Source organism: Sceloporus undulatus, chromosome 2 (genome assembly GCF_019175285.1).
Source record: "Sceloporus undulatus isolate JIND9_A2432 ecotype Alabama chromosome 2, SceUnd_v1.1, whole genome shotgun sequence".
In the NCBI taxonomy this organism is placed as follows: Eukaryota; Metazoa; Chordata; class Lepidosauria; order Squamata; family Phrynosomatidae; genus Sceloporus; species Sceloporus undulatus.
This window is the reverse complement of record NC_056523.1, coordinates 91,978,047-91,995,159: the sequence shown is the minus strand read 5'-3', so window position 1 is coordinate 91,995,159 and position 17,113 is coordinate 91,978,047. Positions and strand designations below refer to the sequence as shown.

At 40.1% G+C, this 17,113-nt stretch overlaps 1 protein-coding gene across 1 annotated transcript in view; it reads right to left on the bottom strand.

Moving 5' to 3' along the window:
• The window catches only part of CSF1R (colony stimulating factor 1 receptor), a 54,535-nt gene that overhangs the window by 18,043 nt on the left and 19,379 nt on the right, over positions 1-17,113 (bottom strand). Inside the window, exons 6-15 of the mRNA XM_042455127.1 lie at positions 16,735-16,924; positions 15,453-15,568; positions 14,553-14,670; positions 12,624-12,817; positions 11,562-11,671; positions 9,434-9,560; positions 8,787-8,891; positions 7,415-7,525; positions 5,151-5,316; positions 1,395-1,477 (exon numbers count right to left, since the gene is read on the bottom strand). Of these exons, the coding sequence (XP_042311061.1) occupies positions 1,395-1,477; positions 5,151-5,316; positions 7,415-7,525; positions 8,787-8,891; positions 9,434-9,560; positions 11,562-11,671; positions 12,624-12,817; positions 14,553-14,670; positions 15,453-15,568; positions 16,735-16,924 (1,320 nt within the window). The remainder of the gene's footprint in view (positions 1-1,394; positions 1,478-5,150; positions 5,317-7,414; positions 7,526-8,786; positions 8,892-9,433; positions 9,561-11,561; positions 11,672-12,623; positions 12,818-14,552; positions 14,671-15,452; positions 15,569-16,734; positions 16,925-17,113) is intronic.

Genomic DNA, 17,113 nt, shown 5'->3' with positions numbered 1-17,113 from the left:
TGTTTTTTTCCTCAGATGGCACTAAAGTAAGAAAAAGTGCAATGGAATGGGAGTGGATGTTGGATGAAGAGGCAGGGAGACTTCCAATGTTTACCATATTCACAGCAAGTTCTTAATGCTGCACCCTCCCAGGTGTCACTTACTCAACCCAAAAAGTCTTTAATTTTCATGATCTTGGGAGGAAAAACCAGGAAAAACTATAAGGAACCACTGGCATCTTCACCCAGAGGCACTGAGAGGTGCAGGGGGTGCGGCCCACACCAAGAGACACCCTAAGGGGGAGACAACACTAGCTCTCCCCAAACATCTGCCTTTGGGCAGAAACAAGAGGTAGTGTTCATCTGCCTCTCTTTAAAATGCCGAAGAAATGGTGCGCGTGGGGTGAGGCTCAGTCTGAGGCGAAAGGAGAGACTCAGGATTTATTTATTTTTTTAAGTTGTAAACATTTTAAATTCTTTTAAATTCTGTAAACTATGTAAATGTCAAGGCATTTAGTTGGTGTAATTTAAACGTATAATTTTAATTCTGCTAGTTGTTTATGTAACTATTACCATTACATTCAGTGATATACAGAAATGATGATTTATGAGTAACATTAGTACAAAAAACATCACTAAGGATTCTGTATGGTGTGGCGTGGGAGGAGGTCAATGGAGAGTGGTGACAGCATGAGTTACTGCACCAGATGACACCAACTCTAGTAACACCACTGGCTCCATGAATTTGTTTGACTTAATTTTTAAAGCCATCCAAGTTGGAGACTATTGCTATGTATATTTTGTGGTACCACATGTCATTGAGCCTTATCACACAGGAAAACAAAATGGAAATGGAGCTGGAGGGTAACAGCTTTCTCACTGCCTTACCACATGATGTTATAGTGTTTCAGTTCTCTTCCTGCAGGAGACATTCGTCAAAGCACAACTTTTGCCTAGCTAGAAAAATCCATTCAGCAAAAGATTTGCTTTGATGCCATCTCCCATGGGAAGAGAACTGAAGAGCTATGAATGTCATGTGGTAAGACACAGAGCCGCTACTTTCTGGCTCCATTTCTGCTTTGTTTTCTCATGTGTTAAGGCTCTTGGTTTAACTCTTCAGTTTTGGACAGATCTGCATTCACATCCCTCATTCAGCCACAAAACATTTGAGAGATTTGAGGCCAATTAAGATCTCACAATGTAGGTTTACCTCACAGGACTTGGAAGAGGTTAAATATGGACTTACACATGGTATACTGAGTTCTGTTTAAGAAGTGTGTGTGTGGGTTAGGGGGATATAATAAAACTGCCATCACACCAGAACAGTAGCAATAATTCTACACAGGAAAAGCTTCTAGAACAAGAGGGTGCTCCTTCCTGAAGTACTTCTATTGCTTCTGGAAGTGATCCTTTTACCTTTGATGTGCACAGAGCTTGATGCTATCATGGATCTCATCTCCAAATAGCTGTCTGTACACTGGCTTCCAAACCCACTGTCACTGAATAAGAAAGAAAAGAGGAAAAAAATGTATCCAATACTGTTCTCTGTCTCCAAGTTGCTAAAGAACATATATTCTTTGAAACCTTATAGGCATTTGGTTCATGTAAGAAAGTAATGTTGAGGCCAGCTTACAATCATCAGTTTTGCTTTAGCAAGGGGTGAGAAAAATGTGGCCCATGGGACTCTTGATGCAGTCTGCATCCCACCACTTTTTGTATTCACTTTGAAAGGGTCTCTGTGACCTCTAGGAGGCTTGGGGAATTTCTTGATGTTTTCCCCTCTAAGATGCTTCAGGTGTAGGGTGGAGCTCCTCCCCGCAAAAACAAGAAGTATTTGTGTACTTTCTGGTTTTGAACCTCCCCTCCAGCCTAAAATAGCTTAGGGGTGAAAATATGATAAAAGTGCACCCTACACAGTCTATAAGGTATAAGGGCCCCTTTAAAGTAAAATAAAAAAAAAGTCAAGGGTATAGGGAGAGGCATAGGTGCAGTCTTAGGACCTTATCACACAGAGGCACTTAGTAAAATGTTGCTGAACTGTTGCAAAAGTGCAAAGGTGGGATCATCCATCACACTTCTAAAACATAATTGAGGCTTCCTGCTTTTCTTCCGTCAACAAAGCGTTTGCAGGGAAACAATTTTTTGAATAATGGGACATCCTGCTATTTTAAAAAATTGCTTCTCCGTGGATGCTTTGTCAACGGAAGGAAAGCAGGAAGCCTCAGTTATGTTTTAGAAGCATGATGGATGACCATCTTCACACTTCTGCAACAATTCAGCAATGTTTTAACCATGTAAGTGCCTCTGTATGATAAGGTCCTTAGAAGATCCTGGGGCAGCATGTATGGCCCTCACCCTTCTGTATGTTGCCTTCCTCTGCTTTAGATACATCACTGAACATGTGAATCCATCTAGTCAATTAATCATCCTGCTTAAACCTATGAATACATAGGTTAAATAGGTGGGGACATTCCATTATCAAATACTTTCTCAGCATTCATTAAAAAACAACAGAATGATGAAGTATTTTTACACTATATTTCAGTTAAGGCTGTTAAGCACTGTGCTATTTCAATTACTGCTATTTCAATCTATGCTTTATGAATTTTTAAGAACCACTAAGAGATAATCTGTTATGGAGGTCTTGCCTGGCTGCTTTGCATGCTCTTTCAACTCCACTATAAAGAGTTCTGCTAGAGAATATGTGCAAACCAATCATCCCATTATTTTTTACATATGCCTGACATATCATAACTTAACCAAGTACCACTGGAACTTTTGTGAATTCCAGTCAAGTTATGAAGCATAAGTCTTGGCTCAGTGTGTTTTTCTTTCTGAAAGGGTCCCACACTCCATGTCAGATTTGGAAAGTGCTGTTGCCCTTTGGATGTTGGTGAACTGCATCTCCCAGCAAAATCAAAGGTGAGGAATGCTGTGAGTTGCAGTCCAAAAACATCTGAATTTTACAATAATTGAAAATGGATATGGGCAAGCCTTGCCAAAGTGTTTTTTGTGGGTTTTTCGTGCTATGTGGCCATGTTTTAGAAGAGGTTATTCCTGATATTTCACCGGCACCAAAGTCCCCATAATGGACACCATGGCACTCACCCAACCAATTGTTCTGGAGGACATCACAGCCCTGTTCAAACATTGCCTCACCACCAGCTTCTTCCGGTGGGACAATGGATTCTATGAGCAGAGAGATGGGGGTAGCCATGGGAAGCCCTCTAAGCCCTGTGATAGCTAACTTTTACATGGAATGCTTTTAAAAGCAAGCCCTGGAAACAGCACCCAAAAAGCCCACAACATGGTTCCGATATGTGGATGACACTTTCACCATCTGGAGCCACAGAAAAGAAGATCTGACTGTGTTTCTGAACCATCCACATGGACATCCAATTCATGATGGAAAAAGAAAAGGAAGGACATTGCCATTCTTGGATGTTCTGGTCATCTGCAAACCAAACAAACGTTTGGGCCACACAGTATACAGAAAACCTACACACATGGACAGATACCTATACAAAAACTCCAACCATCAGCCAGGACAAAAAAGAAGCACAATAAAAACATTGGTAGACCGGGCAAAAAGGATTTGTGAACCCCACTTCCTGGAAGATGAACTGAAGCACTTAGAATAAGCTCTACAGGCTAATGGTTACTCCAGGTCAGACATCAGAAAGGCTGCCAGACTCAGAAAAACCCATAGGAGTGAAGACAACCACCCAAAGGAAAGGTATTTTTTACCATACATCAAAGGAGTCACAGACAGAATAGGAAAACGGGTGAGGAAATACAACTTCCAAATGGTTTATAAACCAACCAAAAAAATCCAGTAAATGATGCACTCAGTGAAGGACAGGAGGGACCCTCTGTGGCCACAGGAGTTTACGCATACCATGCAGCTGCAGACAAGTCTACATAGGAATCACCAAATGCAGGGTGCAAGCACGAATCAAGGAACATGAGAGAGAGAGAGAGACTACAGACTGAGTCATTCAGAAAAAACAGCAGTAGCAGAACATGTTATAAACCATCCTGGGCATAAAATTCTGTTTGAAATCACTGAAATTCTGAACCATGCCAACAAATATCACGTCAGAATGCACAGGGAAGCCATTAAAATCCACAAACACCTAGACAACTTCAACAGGAAAGAAGAAACCCTTAAAGTGAGCAAAGTTTGGCTACCAGTCCTGAAAAACACCAAAATCAAGACCCAGCAAAATGCAAATGAAAACCACCCAGGATCAGGGTTTTTCCCAGCAGACAATGGAACACTAATTAAAAAGACACAAAACCTCCTTGCATATCCTCCACCCTGAGGCCTTGCCATTTAACAAGAGAACAATACACACATTAACATGTAAATCACTCCTCTCAATCTAGAGTCACAGAGTATATATATATACCCCCTCACTTCCATGCCAGCATTCTCCAAAGATGCCAGCGAAACATCAGGAATAAACTCTTCTAGGACATGGCCACATAGTCCGAAAAACCCACAAATAACTATGTATGTCAGCCATGAAAGCCTTCAGCTTCACCTTGCCAAAGTGATTTAGATAGTCAAAAAATGTAACCATCACATCAAGAACATCATTGGTTGTCCTGGGCCACATGAGATAAATGCAGCCAAGACTGAAAAGGAGTGCTAGGCACTCTAGCACCAGCCTTGGAGAGGACAAGCATTAATCTTATTGTCTATTGCTGGCAAGCACTCTCCTACTTGCCCTAATTCTTTCCATGTTTACATGAAGTGTCCTCTGGCCTCTTAAGAAGACAGAAACAGCTTGCTTAGGAAAGAAGGTGCTGGGGAATGTATGTACCAGGCTTCTCCATCTTGTAGTCATGCTTTTGGCCAGCTTCTTCCATGCCATAAAGCTGTAAGTAAGAATGACCCACAGGACCCATGTCCGTGCTAGCTGATTTCTAAAATGGAAAGTTCAGATCATACCTCCTAGAAAATAAAAACTTAAATCCCACCACCTCTCACATAGGAGGTGATATGTGCTTCCCATCTCACTACATATGTGAGTGGATGGATTAGTGAGTGTGAACAATGGAAAAATAATGAACAGAATCCTTAACCAGTGTTACACTGGGAATGTGGACCTAATTCATTTAAATTTTACATCCCTGTAACAGCTGATGAGTGGCTTGGATTATTACCTTTGGAGGTATTTCTTTCCAAGGTAGACGTTTTTATAGTCAGCTGATGTACTATCAAGGGAAGACTCTAAGGTTAAATCCTGGATTATGAGGCATTCTGCTTTCTTTCGCAGGAAATTCAGCAAGTCCCCATAAGGGCAATACTCGGTAATGACAAAGACAGGGCCTAGAAAACAGAAAATAAACATTACCAGAAAATGCTCTCAGTTTATGTTATTAATCTTTAGTTCTGTTCAGTCTGGCATGCCTATCTGATGATTTATCCTTGATAATTTGAAAGACCAAACTTGCATGTACTTCACATATTACTTTCCTCGAGGTATCCTCCCCCCCTGCCCCCAGTAAAACCTCAGAAGGGTCCAAAGTTGAATGAAGAAATGATGGAATGACTGCTTAATTCTTTGTCTCTCACCTTCCCTGCTCCTCAGAAATCATGTATTAGTTACAAAGCCTTTTCTTCCTCAAGTGTAAAAACAGTATGGATAGAGAAATAATATATATATAAGTATATCTCTATCCATGTTGCTAGCTAGCTATGAGTGCATCAGAAAGGGAAAGGGGAAGTGCAAAGTGCCATTCCTCAGACTTTCAGCTAACAAAAACTGTTCAGAGGGGAGACCATAATGCAAGGAGTGGAAGCCTTACTAAATTGAAATGTATAGCCTGATCATCAAAGGCAAGGTACACAAGCAATAGAATTATGTGATGCAGTTCCTGCTGGACTGGGGATTTTGAATTGCTCTTTCTTGTAAAATGACCCCATGCTGACAGAAAACCATCATTACTAGGACAAGATTAGGCAAGAACACCTGACATGCTAATCAGGAGCCCTTTTACATGACACAGTTATAGCACTATGGTTCCACTTTAACTATCATAGTTGAATCCTATGGAATCCTGGGATTTGAGGTTTGGACAATGGCACTGGAAGAGATCTCTGGTTCAAAATTCTAAATGTCTCTCAGTCAGCTGCCAATCCCAGGATTACACAGGGCAGAACCATGGCAGTTAAAGTAGAGTAATAGCACTATAATTTTTGCAGTGTCAAAAACAAAACAGCTTCATTTCTATAATGCTTTATACTGAACTAACAGTGTCTAAGCAGTTTACAACTGTAAGCTAATTGCCCTCAACAATCTGCGTACTCATTTTAGCAACCTCGGAAGGATGCCTGAGTCAAGCTTGAGCCCTTTTGCTGGTACTGAACTCACAACTTTATGGTTTTGAATGAGTGGCTGCAGTACAGCATTTAACCACTGCACCACCAGGACTCCCAAAAGCTCCAGGACTGTCCTATAATAAGCAGCATCTAGGATGAGCAGTGATTTTTATATTTCTCTCCCCGCCCAATTTTACCTTTCCTTAATGTTTATGTGTCATGTTTATAGTATTATAGCGCAGAATGATGCCACCTCAAATACAGTCATGCACTACTGATCTTCATATAGAAGGGATGGTAATTAACATGGAAATTTTTAAATTTCAAACTAATTGGTCCAAATAATTTTATGTGGTTAGTACCCAACAATCTATAGAACTTGGCAAAACAAGTTAAATACATTTACTGCTTTCCCCCACCCTGGCCCAGTTCAAATACTCACTAACAAGAGAGTGGAGTTGGGCACCATTGTTAGCTTGCTGCTTAGAGCTGGAACCCAATTGACTCACTTCTAAGGCTGGCCCCGATGCTAGATTTTATTTCTTTATTTCTTTTGTATTTTCTCCCATAAGTTATTTCCTGCCAAGGGAATATTCTCCTAATTACAGTCCAGTAGTGATACAGTAAGTCTAGAAAAAATGGCCTCACGGGATTCTGCTTGTTCTCTAATTCAGCTTACAGATGCTGAATAGTATATATGGAATCAGAAACAGGGTAGGAAAAAGAAGACAGAGAAAATTGGTGCAGCTGGACAGAACAAAAAGTGATTTATCTTTTTTGGTCACAGAAGATCTACCTCATCCCACTCCACTGAAATATCTAAGCTCTTTAAAACTCAAGTTTGTTCTCACTTGGGTCTGGCCACTCTAAATATCTGGTCCACTATCATTTTCTGTACATCTTAAGGCGTTTTTAGCCAGTTGGTGGTTTGGTATTTTCAAAGGAAAAAATAATAATCTGGTGGTGTCCATGATCTGCATGACTTCAGAAGCTATCACACATCTCTTAGGTAGCAAAAAAAAAAAAAATAAAAAAAAAAAGAGGGGGGGAATCAGGAGAAACAGCATGGAAGTGTTGAGGAATTTAGTGGCTGCCAGCTTGTTACCTCCATGGGTGCATGCTCCCAGCAGGTTCACGATGTTCTCATGATGACCTAAGTGACTCATGATCTTCAGTTCCGACATGAGTGCTTCTTGTTCATCAGTATGTGCTGTTGCTGAAACCAGAAGAGAGATTGCGGTTTGTAATGCAGTCTCAATGGTAGATGCTGGTGAGTCCCAAATCTGAACAGTGGAATGAAAATATTATTTGCAAGTTCTATACCTTGAGAGAACTGTAATACCTTTTAGGGTCACACAAAAGAGAGTTATTGGATTTTTTCTGAGAATTATGGCTCTTCCTGTCACAGTCATGGAGAATGAACCTAATAATGCTTAAGCCAAACTTTAAAGAAATAGGAGCTCTGTGGCTCAAAATGATGTTGTTCTAAATAAGCACAGGATAGTTTCTGCTCAGTTAAGATGTTTATAATGAGCAGTTTTCCCTTCACCACCTTAGCAATGCTGCAGGCAATTGACTTTGGTGTGCCAATAGAATTTAGCTATGCAATGACCCACTAGCATCCTGTTAGTAGCATTTGTTGTTATTGTTATGTACCTTCAAGTCACTTCCGACTTATGACAACCCTAAGGTGAACCTATTGTGGGGTTTTCTTGGCAAGTTTATCATTGCCCTCCCCTGAAGCTGAGAGAATGTGACTTGCCCAAGGTCACCCAGTGGGTTTCATGGCTGAGTTGGGAATTAAACTGTGGTCTTCTTGGCATTAACCTTAAACCTGCATTTGTTTATTTTTGCTTTCTGCAGAGATTAATATTTCCTTCCTTTTCTGCAGTGACCAATGCTTCCCCTCCAGACTGCTGAACTGCTGAAGCTGCTCTACCACTCTCACAACCATTCATGCCTGGAGGAGAGTGGGGGAGAGGACTGCAGAGATATTTGGCTATCTCCTTGGAGCCAGATGTGAAATGATTACATAAGCCATTGCGACCTTTGGACACCCCTGACAGACCTCAGTGGAGGATGTAATAATTTCACATCTGGCTACAGAAACACAGACAGATGTTTTTGTAACTCCCCTGCCTCTAGATATGAATGGCTGTGAATGGGAGGTTTCAGCTGCTCTAGAGTGGGACAATGGATCGTGACAGTAGCATAATGCAGTGGGATAACACAATGAGACAGTAGCATAAGTACTGTGCTACAATGAACCATGCAGGATTGCAGCCATTGTGTGAAATCCCCAACCTTTGGTGTTGTACATCCCTGGTGCTGGACATCCCTTGCTTTCGATTTTATAAGAGAAAAAATAGAGTATGAATTTCTTTTAAAAATTCTATACACCTCTTTTCATATTTCTATATCTTTTACTTTAATCCTCTCCTGTTCATAGAAGTCTTTTCAACCATCCTGCCACTTACATTTCAGCATTTTCACAGCCACCTTCAAGACAGAATCTTCCTTGCCCAATCCAAAAGCTGTGGCTTCCACCACTTTCCCAAAAGCTCCTGCTCCTAGGATCTTTCCTGTGAAAACCAATACAAGACTTTGAAGCACAACAGAGTCTTTGGAGGAAGATTTTTCAACATTTATTCAATGATGTATATGCTTGTGCCTATGTATGCATGCATGGGTATGCATGCCTTCAGAGAGTTATGGATTTTCTGCTATTAGCTTGAAGCCAAGAGTTAGATTTTATTTCAAACCAATTTGTTGATCCTGCTCAAATTTAAGCATAATCCCAAGAGCTGCAACAAAAATTGTTCAATCCTACACTAAAGCAAGAGGGTGGAATTTTAAGGGAGTAGTATTATTTCAGTAATTCGGACTTAAAGCAAATATGAAAGGACATGATGATGGGATTGCTTCTCACCCAACCAAATGATGTGGAAACTGGAGAGCATCTACTGGAATCCATAGATGAAAATGAAGCCGGGGGGATGCCTGAAATTTTGGTCTGTATGCACTCTAGAGCCTTCTTCATTGGCTATTTAAAATCAAAGTCCAGAAATTTCTGGACGAGGAACTCTAAAATCATTTACTGGACAAGTGAAAAACACTTTCTTACCAAACTGCAAATTGTTTCTGGGAAACTCCCATTTCTCATCATATGGAAGCTGTGTAGGATCTATAAAGATGTAGTTGTTTCCTTCACAGGCTTCTATGATCTTCCAATGGACTTGGTACTTTGGCTTCTGTAAGGGAAAAGAAGTATTCATTTCCCCCCATGGTTAAGCAGAGCTAATGGCTACTGGTGCGGTCCTATCTAATCTACAGGGATGTCAGGGTCCAGTCCTAGGCATGTTACTTGTAGGTCTCACTGAATTGCTTGCCTCCAATCAAACATGCATAAGAATGGGCTGTTAAACCCACCAGAGCTGACTTCATAGATGTTGGGAATTATAACATAAACCCCTGCCCATATTTAGGTTTGTGGAGATACTTGAATTGACTAGTTGAAGTCTTCGTGCTGAAATCAAACTCATCACAAATGGATTAAAGACACCCATATCAAATCTGGATAGGTACTTAAAAATAGGTTTGTCACCAAAGAAGAAACAATTCATTATTCCAAAGAAGACAAAAGGGAACTTTGTTCTGCATAAAACTGCACATGTAAATTTATGTATATAGGGGGAAATTTAGAAATATTTATAATAATTTAAATACAAAAACAATGCATCTCACCATAAGGGAGGAAAAGAAGCCAGCAGTGACCAGGAGACCTGTATGCCTTCTCAGTCTGCTATCTAGGTGCTGCTACTGGCTGATGGGAAAGTTCAAGAGCCCTGCTCTCTCTTCTTTCTTATACTTTAGCTTTAAACTAGACCTCGAAAGTCCTTCAGACAGACAACTGTCTCTCATAATGTAAGGCATTCTTAATTGTACAGTCAGCCCTCTATATCCATGGATTCTATATCCATGGATTCAAGCATCCATGGCTTAATCTTTTTTTAAAAAAAGGTATAAATTCCAGACAGCAAAGGTTGATTTTGCCATTTTATATAAGGGACAAAATGTTACTATGCCATTGTATTTAATGGGAGTTGAGCATCCACAGATTTTGGTATCCATTGGGGGTCCTTGAACCAAACCCCACTGGATAACAAGGGCCCACTGTACTTATATTTAATAATGAATGTAAGTAATAACATTAAGTCTCTTTTTTCCCACAGGGTTTACTTCCTTTCTTTCTGAGATTCTGAGGCCCTGCACTAAGCTTCGCCTGCATGTGGTAAAACTTTCCAACCCATGGGTGCTTTGGGGTGGATGACTCCTCAGCCTAGCTCTTCCAGAAGCCATTGTGTGATCTCTCTTCTTCCTCTTTTTACCAGGTGCTATGCACCATTAACATTCTGTGAATGGGGCAGGGCAATTGCAGAACAGAAGCACTAAATGCACAAAAAGGAAACAAAGAGGAATACAACTGCTTGCAATTGCTGGAATAGCACAGGGTCACCTGTGAATTTTCTGTAGCTCTATGACAGTGGGACAGCAGAACACTTTCACTCAAACCTTCTCCCCTCCACCCTTTGTAGAAGAAATCCCCAATTGTTCTTTCCTTCAGCCCATACTTGTGGATGCATCATCACAATGAGAAGAAACTCACAGACCATATGTCTCCCTCTGGAAAATTCCAGGCCCTGAGAAATGGCTACCATGGTAAAGTAGCAGGGGAAAGGAGGGAACTGCAAAAAAAAAAAATAAAAAAGGACTTTTCTGGTCTACTGTCTCACATGTTGGCAGAATCAATATTGGAACTTGGATAATCAATCTTTAGAGCAACAAGCTCTGCAAGTGTGTGCCTATTTACAGACAGTTGAAGAATGATAATAAAAGGAGATTCTTTCACAGTATGGAATTTCAGGAAGGATGAGAATGAGATGGATTCCAAGGGAATTCAAGGGACACTTAAAATAGGGGAGGACAACCATGGTACACATTAAGTGGACCATAAGGAGAGTATCAAACTGTCTTTCTCAGGTTCAGGAACCAGTTTCTAGCTACTTTCGGTATTAACCATGAATGAGAAATGCTATGGGTCTCCAGATGTTGCAAGACTGAAATTACCATCAGGTTTCATTCTTTGCCATTAGTTATACTGGCTCTGGCTGCAGGGAGCTACAGTTCAACAAGTTCTGTGGGAGGCCTGTATATTTCCCAGCCCTACTGTAGAGAATGCACATGAGTCTGACCTGTTTATATTTGTAGACTAATACGATGATACACAGAAAGAGGAAACCTATTGCTCCTGCGAAGCCTCCAAAGGCTGGTCTGGAGAGAATGGCCAGGCTCTCACGTTGGACTGGAAAAACAAAAGGTAGAATTAAAAAATCATTTGCAGGTTGACCATTTATTCCTATCAGGTTCCCTAGTCTATTTGTTGGATTAGGATAAATAAATAAATGTTCTTAAAAGAATAGCAGATATTATTTTTCCCCTACTGTACAATGAATTCAGTTTTCTCTCAATGCTGATTCAATCTGTCTTGCAGTCAACTCACCTGCAGCTCCAGGAGACTGCTTGAAGTTCAGTATGAACTTCACAAATTAAACCAGCTTTCTCAACCAGGTTTCTTCCAGATGTTTTGCACAAGAGTTCCCATTATTCATAATCTTTGGGGAGGCTGTTGGGGATGGTGGGGTTGGTAGTCTAGCAACCACACACTTTCCCTCTCTTAAAAAAAGAATGCTCCACTCCAATAAAATTGTGAAACGGCCCCAAAGATTGAACTCAGGGGTGTGGATTTACTGAATGAAACAGAATGAATAAACTCCATTCATGTTATGCATGTTAATTTAAAAATAAAATCAGGTGAAGCAAATAAGCTCCAAATAAACCACCCTTTGCTTCTAATTAATTTTTGTTCCTCTTTACAATTGGTCTTAATGGAAGACTTCCCTGTTGCCTACAGCTTCAGTGTTTTCCATGCAGATTTTTTCTCAGGCATGCTATTACTACCACTGCATTTGAATTAAAAATGTCAAATTTATAGGACACAGAGCTCTTTATGAGTCTCCTGGGGGAATAAAAAAATGAAACAAACTGGAAAAGATTTAGAACAATTACTGGATGATACATGAATAATGAAAGGGATGAAATTCAATCAGAAGAGGTATTGATTATCTATATGCACCTTTATTCAAATAGAAACACTCTTTCTGTTAGTATAAATGCAGCCACAGTTAATATTTAATGAGTAATCTCTAAGTAAGAAGCTATTTTTTTGCAAATGAAATGTTTGGAATTTACCTCACCTTTAACAACACGAACTAAAGATCCAAAGCTAGATTCGTTTCCTGCACTATTAATTGCCAAGCAGCAAAATATCATGTTGCCTTCCATCTCCTTAACTTGAAGGATACTAAACAATGACACTCTTCCAAAAGGAGATTCACTTATAATTTCTGTGCTGGTGCCATTAATGAACAGCATTTCATCTTGACTGCATCTGTGAAACAACCAAAGAAGACAATAGATGTTAATATGCCAGTAGAATCTCCTGTACTTTATTGATACGATGTTCCATTTGTGGACTGTTTCATTCTCTTCCTCAGATTGGTCACATGTGCTGGGACAGAGTATGTGTTTACACTGGCCAAAAAACATGCATTCACCTCATAGTCACTGTGAATTGGGCACATTACATTTGTGATGATTCCACAGGAAATGTGGGACTTTTCAGCAAAATTTTGTTTTAAAATTTTCCTGCTTTTACCTGGAAAATCTGGATAATTTTGAGTGTGCCCAATGCTCCAAGATGATGTTAGGGTCAAGCTGTTGGGGGGGGGGGGGATTTCAGTGTGTGGAAGAAGCTGGTCAGGATGTGATACTGTTTGAATTTCAGATTCACTGATTTGCAGTCACAATTTTTTAGGTAGTGGTTGGTGTGCAGATAACTGCAGATCAGAATATCAGTAGATTAGTATTAGCACACCTCCAGTTACTAGGATGGCATGCATGATGGGAGGAAAAGGTAGAGCAGCTACAGGTGTGTGGCTGAATAACTGTGAGGTATAGGGCAAGTGATCATTGTAGGCCTGCCCTTTTACACTAATGCGAGTTCTCTTGAAAGAAATGTGTGGCAGGTTATGCCGATCTTGTCACGGTGAGTGTGGCATTAAAAGAGTCACTGCAGACCAGAAAAATGTACTGTGGCTGTGAGGTGAGTATGAGTTTTTCTGTCAGTGTAGAGATACCATAGTCACCCAACTGATAGGTGTCATCAAATGAAGCAGGGGACCAGCTCCATTGTGTGCTCAGACTGCAGCTCTTCTCGTCCATCTCCTAGTGATAAGAGAACTGGTAACAAGTGGTATCTCCTAGCACAGAGATGTACTGCTGTTATTCCTTACCTGCTCTATGGTCTAGCCACCTGCTCTAAGACTCTCAGTTTGAAATAAATCAGGAGCACTTTTTACTGGTGGGCTGTACAATTTGATTTTCCCATTCTTTCCAAACCCTATTTATTTGGTTGTTTGTTACTTTGATGTCCTATCTTTCCTCCAAATGAGATGGCCAGCATATGTACTTCTCTTCCTCCCTACTTCAATTGCACCAGCCCACTAAGGTAGGTCAGGCTGAGGGAGAATGGTTGCCCAGGTCATCCAAATCAGTTTCACAGCTCAGTGGAAACTTACAACTAGATATTCCAAGACCTAACCATCTAACTACTATTCCTTCAACAATATAATATTGACTCATCATCATGATTGCACTGGGTATTTCTTGGTGACTAGAGACATTATTGACAATGCAAATGTATGTGCTTATTACATCTATACAGGTATAATAAATACATATTGCATATACAGTCGGCCCTTCTTATACATAGATTTTTATACATGGATTCAAGCATCCATGGTTTGAAAATATTTAAAAAAAAGTATAAATTTCAAATATCAAACCTTGATTTTCCATTTTTTATAAAGGACACCATTTTGCTATGTCATTACAGTGCTCCCTCGGGTTACGAAATTAATTCGTGTATATTTAATGGGACTTGAGCATCCACGGATTTTGTTATCCACGGGGGATCTTGGAATCAAACCCCAGCGTATAACAAGGGTCCACTGTACAATATAAGAAGCTTGCAGTCCTTAAACATACATTTACCAAGAGGTAAATCTCAATGAACCGAACAGGCTGTACTTTACAAGTAGTGATGCATAGGACTGTTAACTCACCTGTCTGTACTCTGATTATTGGGTAATTTATACCACTCAATACGTGGAGCAGGATAACCACTGGCTTCACACCAAAGACTGTTGGAACTGTTGGGTTTCACCTTAACTTGAGGTGAGGCTGAAGAACAAATGGGGAAAAAACTACTAAGTACAATGAGTATATATATCCACCCATTTTATTTCAAACCCTACCTTGATGAACAACATTAAAAATCAATTATGAAATATAATGGCACTTGGCTTATGTAAAACAGGTTAACATATCAATGTCTTGGTTGTGGTCTTTGGATTCTAGGTGTCATGTATCTGATCATTTCTTTATCCAGGTAAGAGCACAGTCAGCGCTTTACTATATTGATTATTTTAGTCCCTTCTTGGAAAGTCACTGTATCCCTAGGTGTTGGACCAGTGGAAGAATCAAGTCTAATGTTTTTGCTCTTGTTAAAACAAAAGACTGTAATTTCCCTTTATTCACTTTATAATAATCCTGAAGGCTGTCTTGAATTTATCTGAGGGACAGAACTCCATTAGAAATATTTTATAGGCATTATGATTCTGCAGTAACTCATTTGCTTACAGAAAGAACAAGTTCCTCTTAACTTTTCACTGTGACTTCTTGAGTGAGGTTGAGTTTCCTAATGTTCTTTCTAAACTTTGAAGCGAACTAGACCTCAAAAGGGTAATTCATATTCCCTATAACTAATCCATTTCCACTCTCACAGTGAAATTTCCATTTCCCTTTTACCTAATCTAATTCCAACATATGTAGGTTAGGAAAATCACATACTGTGAGAAACATGTCTTCTACCACTTGGAGGATCACCTCTGCAAAAAATATGAAAAATGTATTGTCTAATTCAACCGAAATGTTGGAAGAATTTGAGTGGAGAGAGCACTTACTTTTCACTGAAATATTGAAAGTAATGGATGCACTGGTTGCACCATTACTGGCAAAGAATGTATACATTCCTCCATGTCTTTCCTTAATACCATTCAGTTTAAGCGTGTTGTTGTACCTTCCAAAAGACAGAACAAATACACATTGTAAAGTCTATTCAGCAGTCATTGTAATACATGTTTGAATAGCTACCTCCCTGGCACTAAATAGGCTGTTGAGCTTGAAATGCACTGACAAACAAGTTCTGTCACGTATCAAGGTTATGGGAATTTGCAACCAGTCCACAAATCTGAGATTATATTAGTGGGAGAGAACCATCCAGGACTAATTGATGGAGAGAGTTTGGTACATAACTGTAGTCGACTGACTTGAGTTTGTCTATTGGCGTTCCAACTCCAAAAGGCCAATCAAATGAAATCGTTCTGATATGGAGTCCAAGTCAGCTCATAGAATTTACACAGGGCATAAATGAATGACACTTAATTCTTGCAAGTAAACAACTACAAATATGTGGGAAATCCAGATCCAAATCCCTGTTCAGCTAGGCAGTTTATGAAGGCCTTGAGCAAGTTCTTGTTGAAATCTTTCACATTACATGATAGCATTTGAATATCAGTTTAACTGCCACGAGTCCATCCTAAGAAATCAGGATATTTATCATTTCAAGAGGCAATTATAATTTTCAGTCAGAGAGCTCTAGTGCCTCACCAAACTACAAATCCCAGAATCCCAAAGGATGCACCTATGGCAGTTGAAATGATAGTAAAGTGCTATGTGTAGTGTGAAAGAGACCTTAGTCTATCTTGTGCACAGGGATCTGATGAAGCTTTGCTTCTGACGGAGGCAAAAGAAAACATGGGCCCATGACCACTTCACATACAGCTGTTACCTGGAGAGACATAGAAATGGAACAGTGGGATAATTTAGGGGCTCTGGACAGGCTGTGGCATACATGGCTCTATCCTTCAACAAAGGGCATTCTGCAGAAACAGGAAACCAGCTGCCACCACTACCCTCTACCACCTGAGGCTTCATTCTGGCAACTGCTAGAGCTGGCTCTGATCATCTCAGAAGATTAATGCATGACAAACACAACAAATAGGTATTGGAGAATACAAAGAAGAAATTACATGGAGGCAAATCTCTGTCACTAACCATTTGCAAGAAATAGCTCTCCCTGGAATTCTCAACTCCAGCCAAGTAAGGAGAATTGTATGCTCCTGTTTGCTAAAGCCATTGCTTGGGAAGTCCCTTAGGACAAAGCAGACAGCAACTCTTCCTTACCTGTTGTTGCCAGAAGTCATCTGGCCAATGTATGATGAATCCCTGGGATTTCCTGATGGATTCCTGTATGTCCATCCATATGTGGAAGGTCCAGGATATGCCTCAATATGAACCTGTAACTCCAGATTTGTATGCAGGCCTGGCTCCTGTATTTTATTCTGTACAGTGGACAAATGCATGTAACCACTCTCTGAAAAGAAAAGAAACATCTTGCATAATGAAAAGGTTTTTGTTTTTTTGTTTTTTTAAAAAGCCTTTCTTTTTATGGAAGAGGATGGAGATCTTCTGAGGTCTACCTGAATGAGGTTTGGTGCCTTTAAATCAAGGGCCCATTCACACTACAGAATTACAGCACTATGGTTCCACTTTAGCTCCCATG